Source organism: Rhinatrema bivittatum, chromosome 8 (assembly GCF_901001135.1).
Source record: "Rhinatrema bivittatum chromosome 8, aRhiBiv1.1, whole genome shotgun sequence".
NCBI classification, from domain to species: Eukaryota; Metazoa; Chordata; class Amphibia; order Gymnophiona; family Rhinatrematidae; genus Rhinatrema; species Rhinatrema bivittatum.
Window position 1 is genome coordinate 235938961 of NC_042622.1, and position 18652 is coordinate 235957612.

At 49.3% G+C, this 18652-nt stretch overlaps 1 protein-coding gene across 1 annotated transcript in view; it reads right to left on the reverse strand.

The window, feature by feature from the left end:
- Positions 1-400: 400 nt before the first annotated feature.
- The window catches only part of USE1 (unconventional SNARE in the ER 1), an 86039-nt gene continuing 67787 nt past the window's right edge, over positions 401-18652 (reverse strand). Inside the window, exons 7-8 of the mRNA XM_029614145.1 lie at positions 13806-13977; positions 401-2161 (exon numbers count right to left, since the gene is read on the reverse strand). Coding sequence (XP_029470005.1) covers positions 1979-2161; positions 13806-13977 — 355 coding nt within the window. The 3' untranslated portion in view covers positions 401-1978. The remainder of the gene's footprint in view (positions 2162-13805; positions 13978-18652) is intronic.

The window sequence follows — 18652 nt, forward strand, 5'->3', positions numbered from 1 at the left end:
AAGGGACTGCACTCACCTAGGGTTTTGAATGGAGCCCCACCTTATAGCCATGAGCTGGAAGATGGCAGATACAGCAGATGCAGTAGCACACAGGGGGCCTATCATCACAAGAGGGACCATCAAAAGGAAAATGCTTTCTTCGGCTGGGATTCACATGAAACAAAGCAGACCCTAGAACCTGGCTCGCTGCAACTAAGAGTCTGTTCCATTTAGAACGGCTGCACCTGGAGGAGGAACATGACAATACCTCTAGTTTTCCAAAGCTGCTTTTACTACACAGAGGGGCTGGGAAGGAGAGGACTGGCTAGTCATATTAGAATTTTGTCCCCCACCCCTTCTCCACTTCAATTATAAATAGTCAAACACCATAACAGGCAATTCCATTACAAAAAGGCAGAGGACAGGGTATGTTACTAATTTATTACCATGGTTAGATAAAGTAGATGATAAAAAACACTTAATAAAATAAGGCAATCAAGTAGTTGTATTAGTCCTGGGAAAAACCCAAACATTGTGACATTTTATTAATCTAATGTAAGAATTTGGTATAGAAATTGGATGGGAGCATTGGAAACTACCCTCAGTCCAATCCACTCCCACCTACAATCATGAAATGGTAGTTTGTTTGTTTTTTTAAAGAGTGCTACACTAGTTTACAGTATACACACAAAAAAGAAAAAATTCCTTGTTTTCCTCATGCACTAAATCTGTGTCCAAAATATTTACATGCTTCCCAGCAAAACATGAAGAGGCAGCTGGCAAAGAGAGTTGGAGCTGGGCAAGCTAAAAACATCCAATCCACAGTCTGTGCACTTTCAGCCAGACTATGAGGAGGCACTCCCGGAGGCACAGAGAGCAGAGAAGGGGGGGAAGCAACTGTGCATAGCATTTTCAGAGGAATGGGCACAGTTTTCCTCAGACAATCATAAAAACATGCTCACCTTCTCGCTTTGAAAATTAGGTTAAAGTATGCATGCAAACAGCATTCGGCTACTTTAAAATTATATGGGTAAGTTGAAAATTATACATTTACTTAGAACAATGATGTTTTTAAGTACATTAAAGAAAATCAAAGCAAGAACAGCAAAGAAAAAATATTCCCCTTCTAATATGTTTATTAAAATAATGGAATGAGAGAAGTTTCCTCCTTCTCGCCATTGGCAATTAGTGAAAGAAAGTTTTCCAATTTAGTTTTCCACGTGACATTTGCACCACAGAGCTCGTCTGGGTTGGTTCAGTCCAGTCCTGTTCCAGAGATGATTATAGACATAGCAAAATGGCCAACTCTCAGATAAGGCAGCTTGTGATACAAAGGAAAGAGTCTTGTGAGCTCACTCTCCATCTACTTGGAGCTGGGGCAGTGGGGATGTGCGAACAAGCTGAGTGCTGCTGTGCTTAGGGAATTTGCACCGCCCCACCTCCCCATAGACCTGGAGCGATGTGATAAGCTCATGTCTGCTCACTGATTGCTGAGTGACACATGCGGTGCTGAAGGGATGAGGGTACCTGCCCAGAGTGCATGGGGAATCGGGGGCAGAACCAGACATGGATGTGAGCTATTAAGCTACTTTCTGTTATTCTTTTGATCTGCTTGATGGAGAGGGGTGACTTTTGGGAAAAGACTGCCTGCAAGGTAGCGGAGCTGGGGCTGCTAGCACTTTGGCTATAGAAAAGGAAAGCTAACTCAGGGCACTAGTAACAAACTGAAGCAAATCTCACACCCTTTGGAAGCTTTTATGCAGTCCATAGGGCAGAAATAGGCTGCCAGGCCATTCTTACCTCCCACCCCTGGCATGGCTGCAGATTTTGCAAATAACTAAAACCCATGCTGGGAGCTTCGTAGCATGAAAGGCATGACTTCTATAAAACAGGAGTAATAACTGCACTGCCGGTCTTGAAATCTGTGACCGGGCTCCAGCTGCAGCCTACAGCACCCAGAATTTGTGAAAGCATCCAGAATGCTCCAGTCCTGCCGCAGTCATCTTAACCTGGGGAAAATCCTAATGAAGAGGATCATACTAACGAAAATGAAGCAGACGACGATGAGCATTATCCAGAGGAGCCAGTTGACCGACTTCTTGGCGTGCTGTTCCAGCCTGTCAGATTCAGTCTTCAGCTTCTCAAGATTGTGGTCTGCCATCCGCAGGGAATTCGATAACGTCTGGGAGGGGGGCAGAAAATACATCAGACTCATTTGTCCTCAACTAAACAACCTTATCTTTAAAAAAAAGTACAGTTCTTACTATCTTATAACTGAGAGGTGAGAAAGCCATCTTCTAGGAAGTACCTGCAAATTTTGAAAAACAATTTTGTTCTAATACACGTCACACCAGTTAATTCTGGCCTTTAAAGGCTGAAGGGCAGAAAAGCACCTGGAATTAAGAAATACTGATAAGCTATCTGACCAGACCAAAAAAAAAAGCTATATAGAATAGACAGGAGGTGGCCCGCATCCTAGCTGCTCCATGAGCAGCCACAGACATCTACTCATTGCTGAATGGATAGGTCTTCTTGGACACAAATTTCTTAAAAGCATTATTAAATCTCATATGGGCCGATACAGTACAGTGCGCTCCACCGGTTTGGACGTGCGTTTCACACGCTAGCTTCACCCCTTATACAGTAAGGGGTAATAGCGCGTCCAAAACACGCGGCCAACACCCCCCCCCCCCCGAAACTAATAGCGCACGCAACATGCAAATGCATGTTGATGGGCATATTAGTTATTCCTGCGCAATACAGAAAGTAAAATGTGCAGCCAAGCCGCAGAAAGGCAGGCGTTAAGTTCAGCCGGCACCGGGAAAGTGTACAGAAAGGCAGTAAAAAACTTCTTTTCTGGGGGGGGCGCTCTCACCGCGGAGCAAGATAGCCACGTGACTCTGAGCTCCTGCCTGCCCCGAGCCCTGAACTGGCAATATTTGCGATTTAAATCCCATGACCCTGCATAAAAACCTCAGTGATTTTTAGGCACGATCTCCAAGATGGCCCAGAAGAAAGGGCCGGATTTTAAACACTTTGCATTTACAAAAAATGCTGGCGCAGAAGACGGGCCGGGCGGCACTTCCGAGGCCCCGGACCAGCGTAGCCAGACACCTGAAGAAGAGCGTGAGTTGGGGGGACAACAGGTTAGCGCCCTCTCACCTCTCTACAAGGGATGAATTCCGGCGCTGGTGCGGGGATCTTAGAAAATAAAAGAAAATAAGCAGGACTTACTGCACGCTATGGAAGAAATGCGTGAAGAGATGGCGGAGATAGGGAGACGCAAGGATGATGAGAACATAAGAAATTGCCACACTGGGTCAGACCAAGGGTCCATCAAGCCCAGCATCCTGTTTCCAACAGTGGCCAATCCAGGCCACAAGAACCTGGCAAGTACCCAAAAACTAAGTCTATTCCATGTTACCATTGCTAATGGCAGTGGCTATTCTCCAAGTGAACTTAATAGCAGGAAATGGACTTCTCTTCCAAGAACCTATCCAATCCTTTTTTAAACACAGCTGTACTAACTGTACTAACCACATCCTCTGGCAACAAATTCCAGAGTTTAATTGTACGTTGAGTAAAATAGAACTTTCTCCGATTAGTTTTAAATGTGCCACATGCTAACTTCATGGAGTGCGCCCTAGTCTTTCTACTATCCAAAAGAGTAAATAACTGATTTACATCTACCTGTTCTAGACCTCTCATGATTTTAAACACCTCTATCATATCCCCCCTCAGCCATCTCTTCTCCAAGCTGAAAAGTCCTAACCTCTTTAGTCTTTCCTCATAGGGGAGTTTTTCCATTCCCCTTATCATTTTGGTAGCCCTTCTCTGTACCTTCTCCATAAGAAAATTATTCCTTACCTGCTAATTTTCGTTCCTGTAGTACCATGGATCAGTCCAGACGGTGGGTTATGTCCCCCGTCCAGCAGATGGAGTCAGGCCAAGCTTCGAGGGGGGGCGGACCCATATATACCAGCATCCCCTCTGCAGGAGTTCAGTATCGAGTATAGCAAAGCCCGATAGAGAAAACTAAGAAACATTCTGGATCAAGTTTGCTTAACCATGCATGCAAAAAACAACGGTAACATCAACAGAAAACTGTAGGCAAACAATCAACTTGTAGGGAGCTGTGTAAGACACAGAAACACAGAAGACTGCTATAGAGTGTGAGAGCAGAACGGAGCAGGACGAAAGACCCAAATGCGGCGGGCGTCTGGACTGATCCATGGTACTACAGGAACGAAAATTAGCAGGTAAGGAATAATTTTCTTTTCCCTGTACGTACCAGGATCAGTCCAGACGGTGGGATGTACCCAAGCTTCCCTAAACCGGGTGGGGTCCTGCGAGGCCTGCTCGCCAAAATGTCCAAACTCTGAAGAGGCGAGATGCAGTCGATAGTGCCTCGAGAATGTGTGCAGTGACTTCCAGGTTGCTGTACGACAGATCTCCTGAGACGAGACAGAACGGGTCTCTGCCCAGGAGGCCGCTTGAGAGCGCGTAGAGTGAGCTACGATGCCTGGCGGAGGAGTACGTGCCGCTCCAATGTAGGCAGCGGCAATACAGTCCTTTAAACACCGGGCGATAGTAGTCTTCGAGGCCCGGGAACCCTTCCGGGGACCAGACCAAAGGACGAACAGATGATCCGAAATCCTGAAAGCATTAGTAGCGTCCAGATAGTGAAGCAATGTGCGCTTGACATCCAACCGCCGACGGTGGAGCTTCCGTCCTTCGCTTCCTCCGAGCCGGAGGAAGCGAAGGACGGAAGCTCCACCGTCTGGTTCAAGTGAAAAGACGACACCACCTTCGGAAGAAACGAGGGTACGGTGCGTAGGGAGACCCCCGAATCCGTGAACTGAAGGTAAGGCTCTCTGCACGACAACGCTTGGAGCTCCGAAATGCGTCGAGCAGAGCAAATGGCCACAAGAAAAACAGCCTTAAGAGTGAGATCTTTAATCGTTGCACTGCGTAGAGGTTCGAAGGGTGGTCCCGACAGGGTGCGAAGCACAAGATTAAGACTCCAGGAGGGACAGGGATCCCGTAACGGAGGACGTATATGCTTGACACCCTTGAGGAAACGGGCGACGTCCGGCTGGAGTAGGAGCGAACCGCCATACTGTAAAAGCGAGCCCAGGGCAGCCACCTGGACTCGTAACGAGTTATAGGCGAGGCCTTTATCCACCCCATCCTGGAGAAACTGTAGAATCTGAGGAACCGAAGCCCGCGTGGGATTCGTGCCCTGGTCAGTGCACCACAATTCGAAGACTTTCCAGACTCGAACGTAGGCCACCGAAGTCGAAGTCTTACGCGCCCGCAGCAGCGTGGAGACTACTGCCTCCGGATAGCCCCGGCGCCGGAGGCGACGCCGCTCAAAAGCCAGGCCACAAGACAGAAGCGTTCTGCCTGATCGAAAAATACCGGACCTTGGTGAAGACGACGGGAGAGATGTCCCAATCTTATTGGCTCGTCTATCACCAGCTGTAGCAGGTCTGCAAACCAAGGCAGTCGGGGCCACTCCGGGGTGACGAAGATCACGGTCCCCTGATGATCTTCTATTCTGCGAAGAATTCTGCCCACCAAGGGCCATGGTGGAAAAACGTAGAGCAGGAGACGCGGAGGCCACGGGAGAGCCAGGGCATCCACCCCTTCTGCGCCGCGTTCCCTTCTGCGACTGAAGAAGCGAGGAGCCTTGGCGTTGAGGGCGGTTGCCATCAGGTCCAAGTGGGGGGCCCCCCACCGGAGAACGAGAAGGCGCATCGCCTCTTCGGAGAGGGACCACTCTCCGGGATCCAAGTGTTGACGACTTAGGAAATCCGCCTGGACGTTGTCCACTCCGGCAATGTGCGAGGCCGCTAGACGGACGAAATGTCGCTCCGCCCACTGCATCAGGAGCGCCGCCTCGATCGCGACATACCGGCTTCGAGTGCCTCCCTGCCGATTGATGTAGGCCACGGTTGTGGCGTTGTCCGAGAGGACCCTGACTGCCCGGTGCTGAAGCAATGGGAGGAACTGTCGTAGCGCAAGACGGACCGCTCTGGTTTCCAGACGGTTGATTGACCACTTCGTCTCCACCGCTGACCTCGTTCCTTGCGTGGCACTTCGATCGCAGACGGCTCCCCAGCCGACGAGGCTGGCATCCGTGGTGACTACTACCCAATCGGGGACCTCGAGGGAGACGCCGCGAGCCAGATTCGACGGGTCCAACCACCAGCCCAGGCTGTCCCTGGCGGTCTGCGGAAGGGGGAGTATCATCTGATAATCCTGCGAAATTGGCTTCCATCGGGACAGAAGCGCCGCCTGTAAGGGCCGCAGGTGGGCAAAAGCCCAGGGCACCATGTCGATGGTGGAAGCCATCACTCCCAGGAGCTGTAGAAAGTCCCAGGAGGTGAGTTCTGGTGACACAGAGAATCGTCGTATGTGGTCCCGCAAGGATTGAGCCTTGTCCGGGCGTAAGAAGACCTTGCCCTGAAGCGTGTCGAAGCTCGCCCCCAGGAAGTCCAAGCGCTGAGAAGGAATGAGGGAGCTCTTGGAGAAATTCACTACCCAACCCAGGGATTGAAGGACCTGGACGACCCTGGCTACTGCCGACTGTCCGTGGTTGAAGGACTTCACACTTATGAGCCAATCGTCCAGATAGGGATGAACAAGAATGCCCTCCTTCCGTAAGGTCGCAGCCACGACCACCATGATCTTGGTGAACGTTCGAGGAGTGGTCACCAACCCGAACGGGAGTGCCTGGAACTGAAAGTGTTGGCCCAGAATCTTGAAGCGAAGGAAACGTCGGTGAGCCGGGAGGATTGGAATGTGTAGATAAGCCTCCGTCAGATCCAGGGAGGCGAGGAACTCCCCCGGATGCACTGCCGCAATCACCGACCAGAGAGTCTCCATTCGAAACCGGACAACCCGCAGCGACTTGACGACTTCTTTGAGGTCCAGGATGGGCCGGAAGGAGCCGTCCTTCTTGGGCACCACGAAGTAGATGGAATAGTGGCCCAAGCCCACCTCGCCTAAGGGGACGGGAGAAATGGCCCCTATGGCCAGGAGCCTGTCCAGAGTTTGCTGTACCGCTCTCCTCTTGAGGTCCGAGCCACAGGGGGAAAAGATGCACCTTCCCCTCGGGGGGCGGACAAACTCCAAAGCGTAGCCGTGATGTATGGTATCCAAGACCCACTGGTCTGAAGTGATACGCACCCACTCCTTGTAAAAGCTCGCCAGGCAACCCCCGATCCGGGGAGTGGAGGAGTGGGCGAGGCTGGCATCATTGTGTGGCCTTGGGGGGAGGGTTCCCCGAACCAGACCAGTCTCTCGCGGGCCGGCACCCACGAAAGGAACGCAACCAGGTCTGCGATCTGGGAGCGGGAGTCTGAGGCCCAGCCTGTCGGTAGCTTCTGAAACGCCGCTGCGCTCTGGCTCTGGTCGGGGAAGAAGCAAAAGCTCTCGAAGGTCGGTGCCTATCCTCCGGGAGACGGTGAACAGCATTTTCCCCCAGGGACTTGATAATCTGATCCAAATCCTCCCCAAACAGGAATTTGCCCCTGAAAGGGAGGGAGCCTAGGCTTGATTTGGAGGAAGTATCCGCCGCCCAGTTGCGGAGCCACAGCAGCCGCCGTGCTGCCACCACCGAGATCATAGATCGTGCCAGAACCCGGAAGAGGTCGTAAGAGGCATCCGCTCCGTACGCCATGGCAGCCTCCAGCTGATCCGCCTGGGCAGCTTCATCGGGCGGCAGGTCCCGAGACGTGAGAAGTTGTTGCACCCAGCGAAGACTAGCCGTCTGCGTGAGCGAGCGGCACATTGCCGCCCGCATTCCCAGGGCGGAAACCTCGAAAACCCGTTTAAGAAAAACTTCCAACTTGCGGTCCTGAGTGTCCCGTAGAGCTGTTCCGCCCGTCACTGGAATAGTTGTCCGCTTTGTCACCGCGGAGTCCACCTTCGGGACCTTGATGAGCTCCAGGAAATCCACCGGGAGAGGGTACAACTTCTCCATAGCCCGACTGACCTTCAAGGAAGCCTCCGGAGTATCCCATTCACCAACCAGGAGCTGTAAAAAGGATTCGTGAATGGGAAAAGCCCGCGTTCGGGGACGAAACGCCGCCAAAACTGGATCCCCCTTCTTGGCAGACATGACGACGGCTGGGGCTATTGGAGCCGGAGGGTCCGGCGGCGGATCCAGGTCCAGCTCAAGGAGGATCTGCGGTATGAGGTCGTCCAGCTCCTCCCTCTGAAAAATGCGTAGGGCCCGCGGGTCATCCCCCTCCGGCAGAACCTCCGGCAGGCCCACGTCCGGAGACTCCGGGAAGTTCCCCCCGGGTACTGAAGCTGCACCCACTGCTCCGGAAGCCAAGCGAACCCGAGATGGGACCTGAGGGGCCCCCGCGCCCGAACCTACCGGGTCCGGGGGGGGGCAGAGGTGCTGACAACAGCCGAGGAATCTTGGCGAGGGGGGGTCCCCCGGGAGCTTCCAAACCCTGAAGATAGGCCGTATGCATAAGTAAAATAAACTCTGGGGAGAACCCCGGCCTGCTCGGGGGGACCCCATAGGAAGAGAAGCCCGAAGGCTCCGGAGCCTGCAAGGTGCCCTCCGGAGATAAAATCGGCGGAGGGACCTCCTGAAAATCCTGTTCCTCCTGTGCTGCATGAGCCTCCGCAGCGTGGCGCTGACTTAAAATGGCCGCCGTTCCCGCCAAGGCTGGCGAAGTGGCCGGCCCACGCCGCCCGGGCAAAGGAGAGCAAAAAGAAAAATCCGCGAGGGACTGCGAGGAGCCTTCCCCCCCCCCCCCGGGGAGGCACCGTGCGCAGATTCCCTCGCGTGATATCCGGGACCCCGGCATCACCACGCCGGCGAAGAAAACCCAGATGAAAGCCTGGGGGGGGGGGGCCAAAGAGAAGGAGGAACTGCCGCGGGGGGGGGGGGGGGGGGCCCGATCGGCCTGCGCTGCCTGCCGGCTCGACGAAGCGCTAGGTGCCGCGGGGGGCCTGCACGGCCGACACTACCCGCTCGGAGGGTCCCCCCTCCCTGCCCCAGCCACCTCCGAGGAGGAGAAGACGGGCCGCGGGCAAATGACTCGCGGAGAGGCCGGCCCCACTGGCGTCCACGAGGCACCCGGAGTAGACCCTGAAAGGAAGAAATCAGAAAACCAAAAAACACTTACCCCCAAAGAGCAAACAAGTTCGCGGGGACAGGGAGAACTGTAGAGAGGCAGGAGAAAACCACGCCTCCCCAAAAGTGAGTTTTTTTTTTTAAGCTTGATCCAAAATGTGAAAAACAACTAAGTAAGAAAGAAAGAAGCACAAAGACAGAAAATTCCTGTCAGATTGGGGAAACACAGAGACCCCTACTCGCATCTGCTGGAGTCAGAAGATACTGAACTCCTGCAGAGGGGGTGCTGGTATATATGGGTCTGCCCCCTCTCGAAGCTTGGTCTGACTCCATCTGCTGGACGGGGGACATTACCCACCGTCTGGACTGATCCTGGTACGTACAGGGAACGCAATTATATCTTTTTTGAGATGCGGCGACCAGAATTGTACACAGTATTCAAGGTGCGGTCTCAACATGGAGCGATACAGAGGCATTATGACATTTTCTGTTTTATTCACCATTCCCTTTCTAATAATTCCCAACATTCTGTTTGCTTTTTTGACTGCTGCAGCACACTGAACCGATGATTTCAATGTGTTATCCACTATGACACCTAGATCTCTTTCTTGGATTGTAGCACCTAATATGGAACCCAACATTGTGTAATTATAGCATGGGTTATTTTTCCCTATATGCATCACGTTGCACTTATCCACATTAAATTTCATCTGCCATCTGGATGCCCAATTTTCCAGTCTCACAAGGTCTTCCTGCAATTTATCACAATCTGCTTGGGATTTAACTACTCTGAACAATTGTGTGTCATCTGCAAATCTGATTATCTCACTCGTCGTATTTCTTTCCAGATCATTTATAAATATATTGAAAAGTAAGGGTCCCAATACAGATCCCTGAGGCACTCCACTGTCCACTCCCTTCCACTGAGAAAATTGGCCATTTAATCCTACTCACTGTTTCCTGTCTTTTAGCCAGTTTGCAATCCACGAAAGGACATCGCCACCTATCCCATGACTTTTTACTTTTCCTAGAAGCCTCTCATGAGGAACTTTGTCAAATGCCTTCTGAAAATCCAAGTACACTACATCTACCGGTTCACCTTTATCCACATGTTTATTAACTCCTTCAAAAAAGTGAAGCAGATTTGTGAGGCAAGACTTGCCTTGGGTAAAGCCATGCTGACTGTTCCATTAAAATATGTATTTCTATATGTTCTGTGATTTTGATGTTTAGAATACTTTCCACTATTTTTCCTGGCACTGAAGTCAGGCTAACTGGTCTGTAGTTTCCCGGATCGCCTCTGGAGCCCTTTTTAAATATTGGGGTTACATTTGCTATCCTCCACTCTTCAAGGTACAATGGATGATTTTAATGATAGGTTACAAATTTTTACTAATAGGTCTGAAATTTCATTTTTTAGTTCCTTCAGAACTCTGGGGCGTATACCATCTGGTCCAGGTGATTTACTACTCTTCAGTTTGTCAATCAGGCCTACCACATCTTTCTAGGTTCAATGTGATTTGATTCAGTCCATCTGAATCATTACCCATGAAAACCTTCTCCATTACGGGTACCTCCCCAACATCCTCTTCAGTAAACACCGAAGCAAAGAAATCATTTAATCTTTCTGCGATGGCCTTATCTTCTCTAAGTGCCCCTTTAACCCCTTGATCATCTAATGGTCCAACTGACTCCCTCACAGGCTTTCTGCTTCGGATATATTTAAAAAGGTTTTTACTGTGAGTTTTTGCCTCTACAGCCAACTTCTTTTCAAATTCTCTCTTAGCCTGTCTTATCAATGTCTTACATTTAACTTGCCAGCGTTTATGCTTTATCCTATTTTCTTCTGTTGGATCCTTCTTCCAATTTTTGAATGAAGATCTGGCACAGGCAGGTTGAACAGCCCTGATGGGTGGCCATTGAGCAAGCTATATTGGGCCAGATACCACTTCAAGCTATTGTCTGGCAGCCTAGGATAACGTTAAGAATAGAGGGTTCCTTCACTCTCCCCTTGCACACTACTCTTCAGAATTGGGACAAGTGGAAACATCTCCTTATAGGGACCAGGAAATACTTCTCTAATAGCCATCTATTCTATCATACTAACTTCTTGCTGGGCTGGGATTCTTCTGGCCTAATGTGTGTATGCCACGGGTCTGCCATAGCTGAAAAGAAGATCTGTGGTAATGATGCTATGCTTTCTTTCTCCCAAATTCAGGAGACTTATCTGATCCCATCCTCGGCTCTGTATCCCTATATCCAACTCTGCCATTTTGTGGCACAGGAACTTAGGAAAGGAAAATCGCAATTTGAAGGCTGGTGTGCTCTAGCCTATCGTCTCAAGGGCGGGCTGTCTAAGATATATACCTTACTGCAAGGGTCCTTAATGGGAAGACCTGCCTATATCTATAAATGGGAGGAGGAGCTCTGACAATCTTTCACAGACGAGGATTGGGATCAGATATTCTCTTACACCAAACGCAGCTCCATTTCTACCTCACTTACTGAAAATGGATATAAAGTATTGTTTCGCTGGCACCTTACGCCATATCGAATGCATAAAGCTCGCCTTAGAGGTGATGAGTTATGCTGGAAGGGGTGTGGACAAACAGGGACCTTCCTTCATCTATGGTGGGAGTGTGTTCATGTGCAGGGACTGTGGCAGGATGTTATGGACATTATTTTTCATACTCTTCACAAGACGACTGCACTGTCTCCTGCTCAGGGTCTTCTCAATGTACCTATTTGTTGGCTCCAAGTATGAAAGTTTGTTGATTAATCAATTTTGCATCTGGGCTTACTGCCTCATAGCCGCTACTTGGAAACAATTTAAGGTCCCCTCCAAGGAAGTACTGCTTCAGAAACTAGATGCTATGAGTACCATGTACAAGATAACAGCCCAAAAACATCATCATCTTCCTGGTTTTGATCGAATCTGGCAGACTTATCTGGTATGGAGGGAGGACATGCAGATGGACAACCACGACACTATTCCTCAGTGACATTGCTGAAACCTAAGAGGTGGCCTGACCGTGGTTTCTCTTTTTTTTTTTTCTCATTGGATCCTCTAACTAAAGATTCGCATTATGAGATACATCAGATAATTCAGACAATTATGAAAATCCTGAATGTAACAATTTGTTTATTTTGCTTACTTTGTTTATTCTTTTTATTAGCATCACGTATTATCGCTATTGTCATCTGCATTTTCATTATCACACAGGATGGGTGGCTTTTATATCTCATGCTAAGTTGTATATCCGGTTGCACACCATATATTTATTTATTTATTTAAAGCTTTTCTATACAGACTTTCATGATATAGGTCATATCAAATCGGTTTACAGAGAACAGAAGGATAACAACGTTAACCATAACCGGCAGGAGGAGTGAAAAGTTACAATAAAACAGGGGGAAGTAACTGGGAAGATGAAAGCAGAAAGGGAAGGAAACTCAGTAACTAATTACAACTATAGCGAAGGCGGTAACTTGAGGCCTACATCTGATCTGTGGCATGGCAGAAAGCCAGCTTTGATTAGGGGAAGGCTTGTCTGAATAACCATGTCTTAAGTTTTTTTTTTGAAAGTCAGAAGACAGGATTCCTGTCTGAGGTCCGGGGATATGGCATTCCAGATGGAGGGTCTCGCTGTTGAAAAGGCCCGTTCTCTGGTGGTAGACAAGTGTGCCGCTTTGTTAGGAGGGGCGTGTAGAGATCCTTTTATAAGCTTCCCTTATGGGTCTGGCAGAGGTGTGGAGTTTGAGTGGGAATTGTAGGTCAAGGGGGACCTTGTGGTGAATGGTTTTGTGTATAATAGTGAGTGATTTGTGAAGGATTCTGAAGTTAACTGGGAGCCAGTGCAACTCTTTGAGGATAGACATAATGTGATCTCTCCGATTGGTGTTTGTCAGGATTCTCGGGGCGGCATTTTGTAGCATCTGAAGGGGTTTCGTGGTTGATGCTGGGAGGCCTAGCAGAATAGCGTTGCAGTAATCTACCTTAGAGAACAGAATGGTGCGTGGATAGTTGTATGTTTGCATTGTAAGTATACACGTGTTATGCTTATCTCTGTTTTAAAAAGTTTAAACCACTTTATATTTAAAAAACAAAACAAAAAACACCTGCTTTTCTGTAAACCCTCCGACTTAATATCATAGTGATATTAAGTCAGAGGCCCCAAAAGCAAAAAAAATTTTAAAATTAAAAAAAAAAAAAAAAAATTTAAAATCTGCCTGCAGGTCGGAAGACGGATGCTCAATTTAGCCGGTGTCTGTTTTCTGAACCCGTGGCCGTCAGCGGGCTTGAGAACCAACGCCGGAAAAATTGAGCGTCGGCTGTCAAACCTGCTGACAGCCACCACTCCTGTCAAAAAGGAGGTGCTAGGGTCGCGCTAGTGTCCCTAGTGCCTCTTTTTACTGCGGGCCCTCATTTGCATCTTCTTCCCCCCTGAATCGCGCGCACAGGAGAGCGGGCGCTTGCCCCCTCTCCCACGACTTTTACTGAGTCGGCCTGGTAATGAACAGCTCTTAAATTGGTAACAATACTCACTCCAACTTCTCCAGGGTTAACTGGAAGAAAAGTTCAAGTAAGTAGAAAAAAAAGATTTAAAGAAAAAAAAAAAAAAAAAAAAGTAACACCTTAAACTCTTATAGTCTGAATAAAACACAGTGCTGCATCCTGGCCCTAGCACTAGCGCAGCTGCCCGTCACCCACTTGGTAAGGTACCTGGTTATCCTGCTTTATAACATTCTGGGCTGCCAACGTGTTGCTCTTCAGGCTGCGGGCCAAGCTCAGCATCTCCTCTGCCAGCTTCTCCTGCAGGTTGTGATGATGTTGCAGGACAGCGTCCAGCTCAGTGGCGGACTGCGTCTCGTCTGCTGCCGCCATCGTCAGTCCCCTAGGAAGGGCAAAAGCTGCCGGTCAGTTTTGGAGTCCAGAGCTGTTCAGTGATGAAAGCTGTGTTTGTCTCTCTTTCCAGGCTCTTAAACATTTTTTGCAGGAATAAACAGGAATTTTGTGCATGTGAAGAGACCTTTTGTCCTTTAGGGCTAAAAGTAACCATTTGACTTTTCCATTCTATTGTTGCAATAGCAAGTGGGATGCATGAATTAGGATGAATGAATGAATACTTTTAAACACCAAAGTTGTAGAGTGAGTTCTACATTACACCTTCCCACAGAAGATAAAGCAGAGTTGCTTACCTGTAACAGGTGTTCTCCAAGGACAGCAGGATTTTAGTCCTCACACATGGGTGACATCGGATGGAGCCCGGCACGGAAAACTTTTGTCAAATTTTCTAGAAACTTTGACAGGTATGCTGAGCATGCCCAGCATGCCGTTAAACACATGTCTACGCAGGTTCCCTTTTCAGTCTTAACAGAGTTCGTGAAAAAATAAAACAAACCGAGAGAAACCCAACTCCGTAGGGTGGTGGGAGGGTTTCGTGAAGACTATAATCCTGCTGTCCTTGGAGAACACCTGTTACAGGTAAGCAACTCTGCTTTCTCCAAGGCCAAGCAGGATGGTAGTCCTCACACATGGGTGATTAAGTAGCTCCAGGCCTCTCCGAACATGCAAAGAACAGGTGCCAACATGAACAACTGTAGCTGCAGCAACAGAGGAGCAGGCCTGCACCCAAGGATCGGGTCCACGGAGGAGAGAGTTGGGTTTTCATGGCTGGAATAGGTTGTGGAGGACGGACTGTCTGAAACAACTATCCTGCCAGCAGTCATGTGAGGCGAAAGTGTGGAGGGAACTCCAAGTCACCGCCCTGCAGATCGCGTAGATGGGAACCACAAGCAAGTGAGCTACCGAGGCCAAGATGGCCCAAAGTGAGCTTTGACAATCAAGCTGTAAACCTGCCTGTGCGCAGCAGAAAGTGATGCAATCCGCCAGCCAGTGGGATAGCGTCTGCTTGGAGATTGCAACTCCTAATCTGTTCTTGTCGAAAGAAACGAACAGCTAATTGGAGGTGCGGTGGGGCGCTGTCCATGCCAAATAGAATGCAAGCGTTCTCTTGCGATCCAAGGTGTGGAGAGCCCGTTTGCCACTGTGAGCACGAGGCCATGGGAAAAACGATGGCAGCATGATGGCCTGGTTGAGATGGAACTCCAAAACCACCTTGGGTAGGAACTTGGAGTGTGTCTGTAGGACCACCTGTCGTGACAAAAAAGTCATATAAGGTGGATAAGACCCCAGCGCTTGCAACTCACCTACTCCATGAGCTGATGTGACCGCAGCCAAGATCATTACTTTCCATGAAAGGTACTTGAGATCACAAGAGCACAATGGCTCAAATGGAGGCTTCATGAGTTGTGGAAGTACCATGTTGAGATCCCAGGAGACCACTTGGGGGGGGGGAAGAGTGGGAAGCTTCAGTTGAAGCAAACCCCTCATGAACCGACCAACAAGCAGATGGCAGGAAATTGGGAAACCATCAGAACCCAGATGATATGCCCCTATGGCACTGAGGTGAACCCTTACTGATGTGGTCTGCAGATCGGACTCAGATAGGGACAATAAGTAGTCCAGGAGGGGAGCAAGAAAAGGGATCCAAACGACAACCCTCACACCAGATAGAGAACCATTTCCATTTCAGATTATAGGGCTTTCTGGTGGACAGTTTCCTGGACTCCAGAAGGATACTGGATACTCCCCTCCGGTAGGCAGAGGGCCTTCACCTTCACCAGATCAACATCCAAGCTGTGAGGGCCAGGATCCGCACACGTTGGGGTGACGGAGCTTGCCCTGGTCCTGGGTGATGAGTTCTGGCGTCATTCCCAATCGAACTGGGGATTGCGCAGTTAGGTCCTGAAGGGTCGGGAACCAGACCTGTCGGGGCCAACAGGGAGTGATGAGGATCATGGAGTCTCGATCCTGCTGCAACTTCTGGAATGTCTTGGATATGAAAGGAAGGGCCGGGTAGGCGTACAAGCTCGACCCCAATGGATCGAGAAGGCATCTAACGATCCTCTGCCCCTCCTGCCGAGGGAGCAAAACTGGTGCACTTTCCTGTTTTCCACGGAGGCAAACAGGTCCCCTCCCCCCCTCCTCTCCCTCCCAACTCCCTACACCTCCACCGTTTCTACGTCAACCCCTTATAGACTCACTCACCTCTGAAGAACTGAGTATTTGTTTGATCTCCGACAAGGTAACTCGCCAAGTTAAGTTCATAAAATTCTTTTTGTCTACACTATACTACTCATGATCTCAGACATCTCAAAAAAGATATAATTGTGATGGAGAAGGTACAGAGAAGGGCTACCAAAATGATAAGGGGAATGGAACAGCTCCCCTATGAGGAAAGACTAAAGAGGTTAGGACTTTTCAGCTTGGAGAAGAGAAGACTGAGGGGGGATATGATAGAGGTGTTTAAAATCATGAGAGGTCTAGAACGGGTAGATGTGAATCGGTTATTTACTCTTTCGGAGAGTAGAAAGACTAGGGGGCACTCCATGAAGTTAGCATGGGGCACATTTAAAACTAATCGGAGAAAGTTCTTTGCACAATTAAACTCTGGAATTTGTTGCCAGAGGATGTGGTTAGTGCAGTTAGTATAGCTGTGTTTAAAAAAGGATTGGATAAGTTCTTGGAGGAGAAGTCCATTACCTGCTATTAAGTTCACTTAGAGAATAGCCACTGCCACTAGTAATGGAAACATGGAATAGACAGTTTTTGGGTACTTGCCAGGTTCTTATGGCCTGGATTGGCCACTGTTGGAAACAGGATGCTGGGCTTGATGGACCCTTGGTCTGACCCAGTATGGCATTTTCTTATGTTCTTATGGTAAACCGCCCAGTTAAGTTTATAAACTACTTATGATCTACACTATAGTAACATGATAAAGAACTGACTGTTTGTTTGATATCCTACATGGTTACCTGCCAAGTTAACTTTATAAAATACTTATTGGTTACGCTATAGTTACTCTATGTTAGCTAATTCTTCCTGCTCTCTTGTCCTGAATTTGCATTGCCCTGTTTTTTGCAACTTCCTCCTATACGTTTGGTTACCCCACGTTTAGATGTAAACCAGTACGATAAGATTTATCCTGAGCATCGGTATATTAAAAGATTCTAAATAAAATACATAAAAATAAATGTCTGGGATCCCCCAGTATCAGAAGATGCTGTTCGCTACCTCCTGATTGAGGGACCAATCGTGGGGCCCTGAAAGTCAGACTCAAGGTATTGGTCAGGACGTTGTCCACTCCCAGAAGGTACACCGCCCGGAGAGTGATACTGTTCTCAATGGCCCACGTCCAGACCTGGACTGCCTCCTGGCAGAGGGGAAAGGACCCGGTTTTTCCCTGCTTGTTCAGGTACCACATGGCCACCTGATTGTCTATCTGAACCAGCACTACCTTGTCCACAAGAAACTCCTGGAATACCCGCAGGGCACAGTGAACCGCTTGATCAACCAAAAGGTTGATCTGGACCCAAGCCTCCTGAACAGAGCACAACCCCTGGGTGCAGTAACCCAGGACATGCGCTCCCCACCCAGTCTGAGAAGCACTGCTGGTGAGCATAGCTTGGGGCTGAGCAGTCCAAAAGGGGCAGCCCCGCTCCAGGTTTGCAGGGATTGAACACCACAGGAGAGATTGCGGTAAGCTTATGGTGACCATGATGCGGGCATGAATATCTTGCAATACCTGACACCACTGAAAGTGCAGCATCCATAAAATACTGCGCATGTGGAGCCAAGCAAATGGGGTGACATGCACTGTCGCTACCATATGGCCCAGCAGCTGGAGAAACTGGTGGGCAGCTGGAGACATGTCTGCAAAAGCTGCTAAAGTCTCTGCCTGTCCTGAGTTAGGTAGGCCTTCTCCTGGATAGTGTCCAGGCGTGCCCCAATGAAGTTCAGCTGCATGGCCAGTTGAAGGTGGGACTTGGTATAATTGATCGAGAATCCCAGGGTCTCCAGAGTTTTGATCATGAGACATGGCATTCTGAGCCCCTTGACGGGAGTTGTCTTTGATACGCCAATTGTCGAGGTAGAGAAACACATGAATTCTAGGTCTTCGAAGATGGGCACTGACAATCAGACATTTTGTGAAAACTCAAGGCACAGACACCAGGCCAAAGGGCAGAACTCGATACTGATAGTGATGCCCATTGCCCGAAATCTCAGGTACTGCCTATCCACTGGAAAAATGGAGATATGGGCATACGCGTCTTGTAGATCAAGGGAGCAGAACCAGTCCCTTGCCCTGAGCAGGGAGGGGGATCAGGGTACCCAGCAAGACCATCTTGAACCTTTCCTTCACCAGGAAGCGGTTTAAAGCTCACAGGTCCAGTATGGGCCTGAGGCCACCCGTTTTCTTGGGAATTAGGAAATACCTGGAGTCGGTCGGAACAGGTTTGACCACTTGAGCAGAAACGAGGGCAGAGAGCTCTACCCGAAGTATCCGGATGTCCCCTGCTGCTTTCCACTTGGGAGACGGGGTGGAGGTCGCTGGAAATGAAGCCCATAACCCTGGCAAACAATGGATAGGACCCAGATGTCCGATGTGATCGAGATCCATCGATCTATGAAAAGTTGGAGACAACCCTCAGGGTTTTGCATGGAAG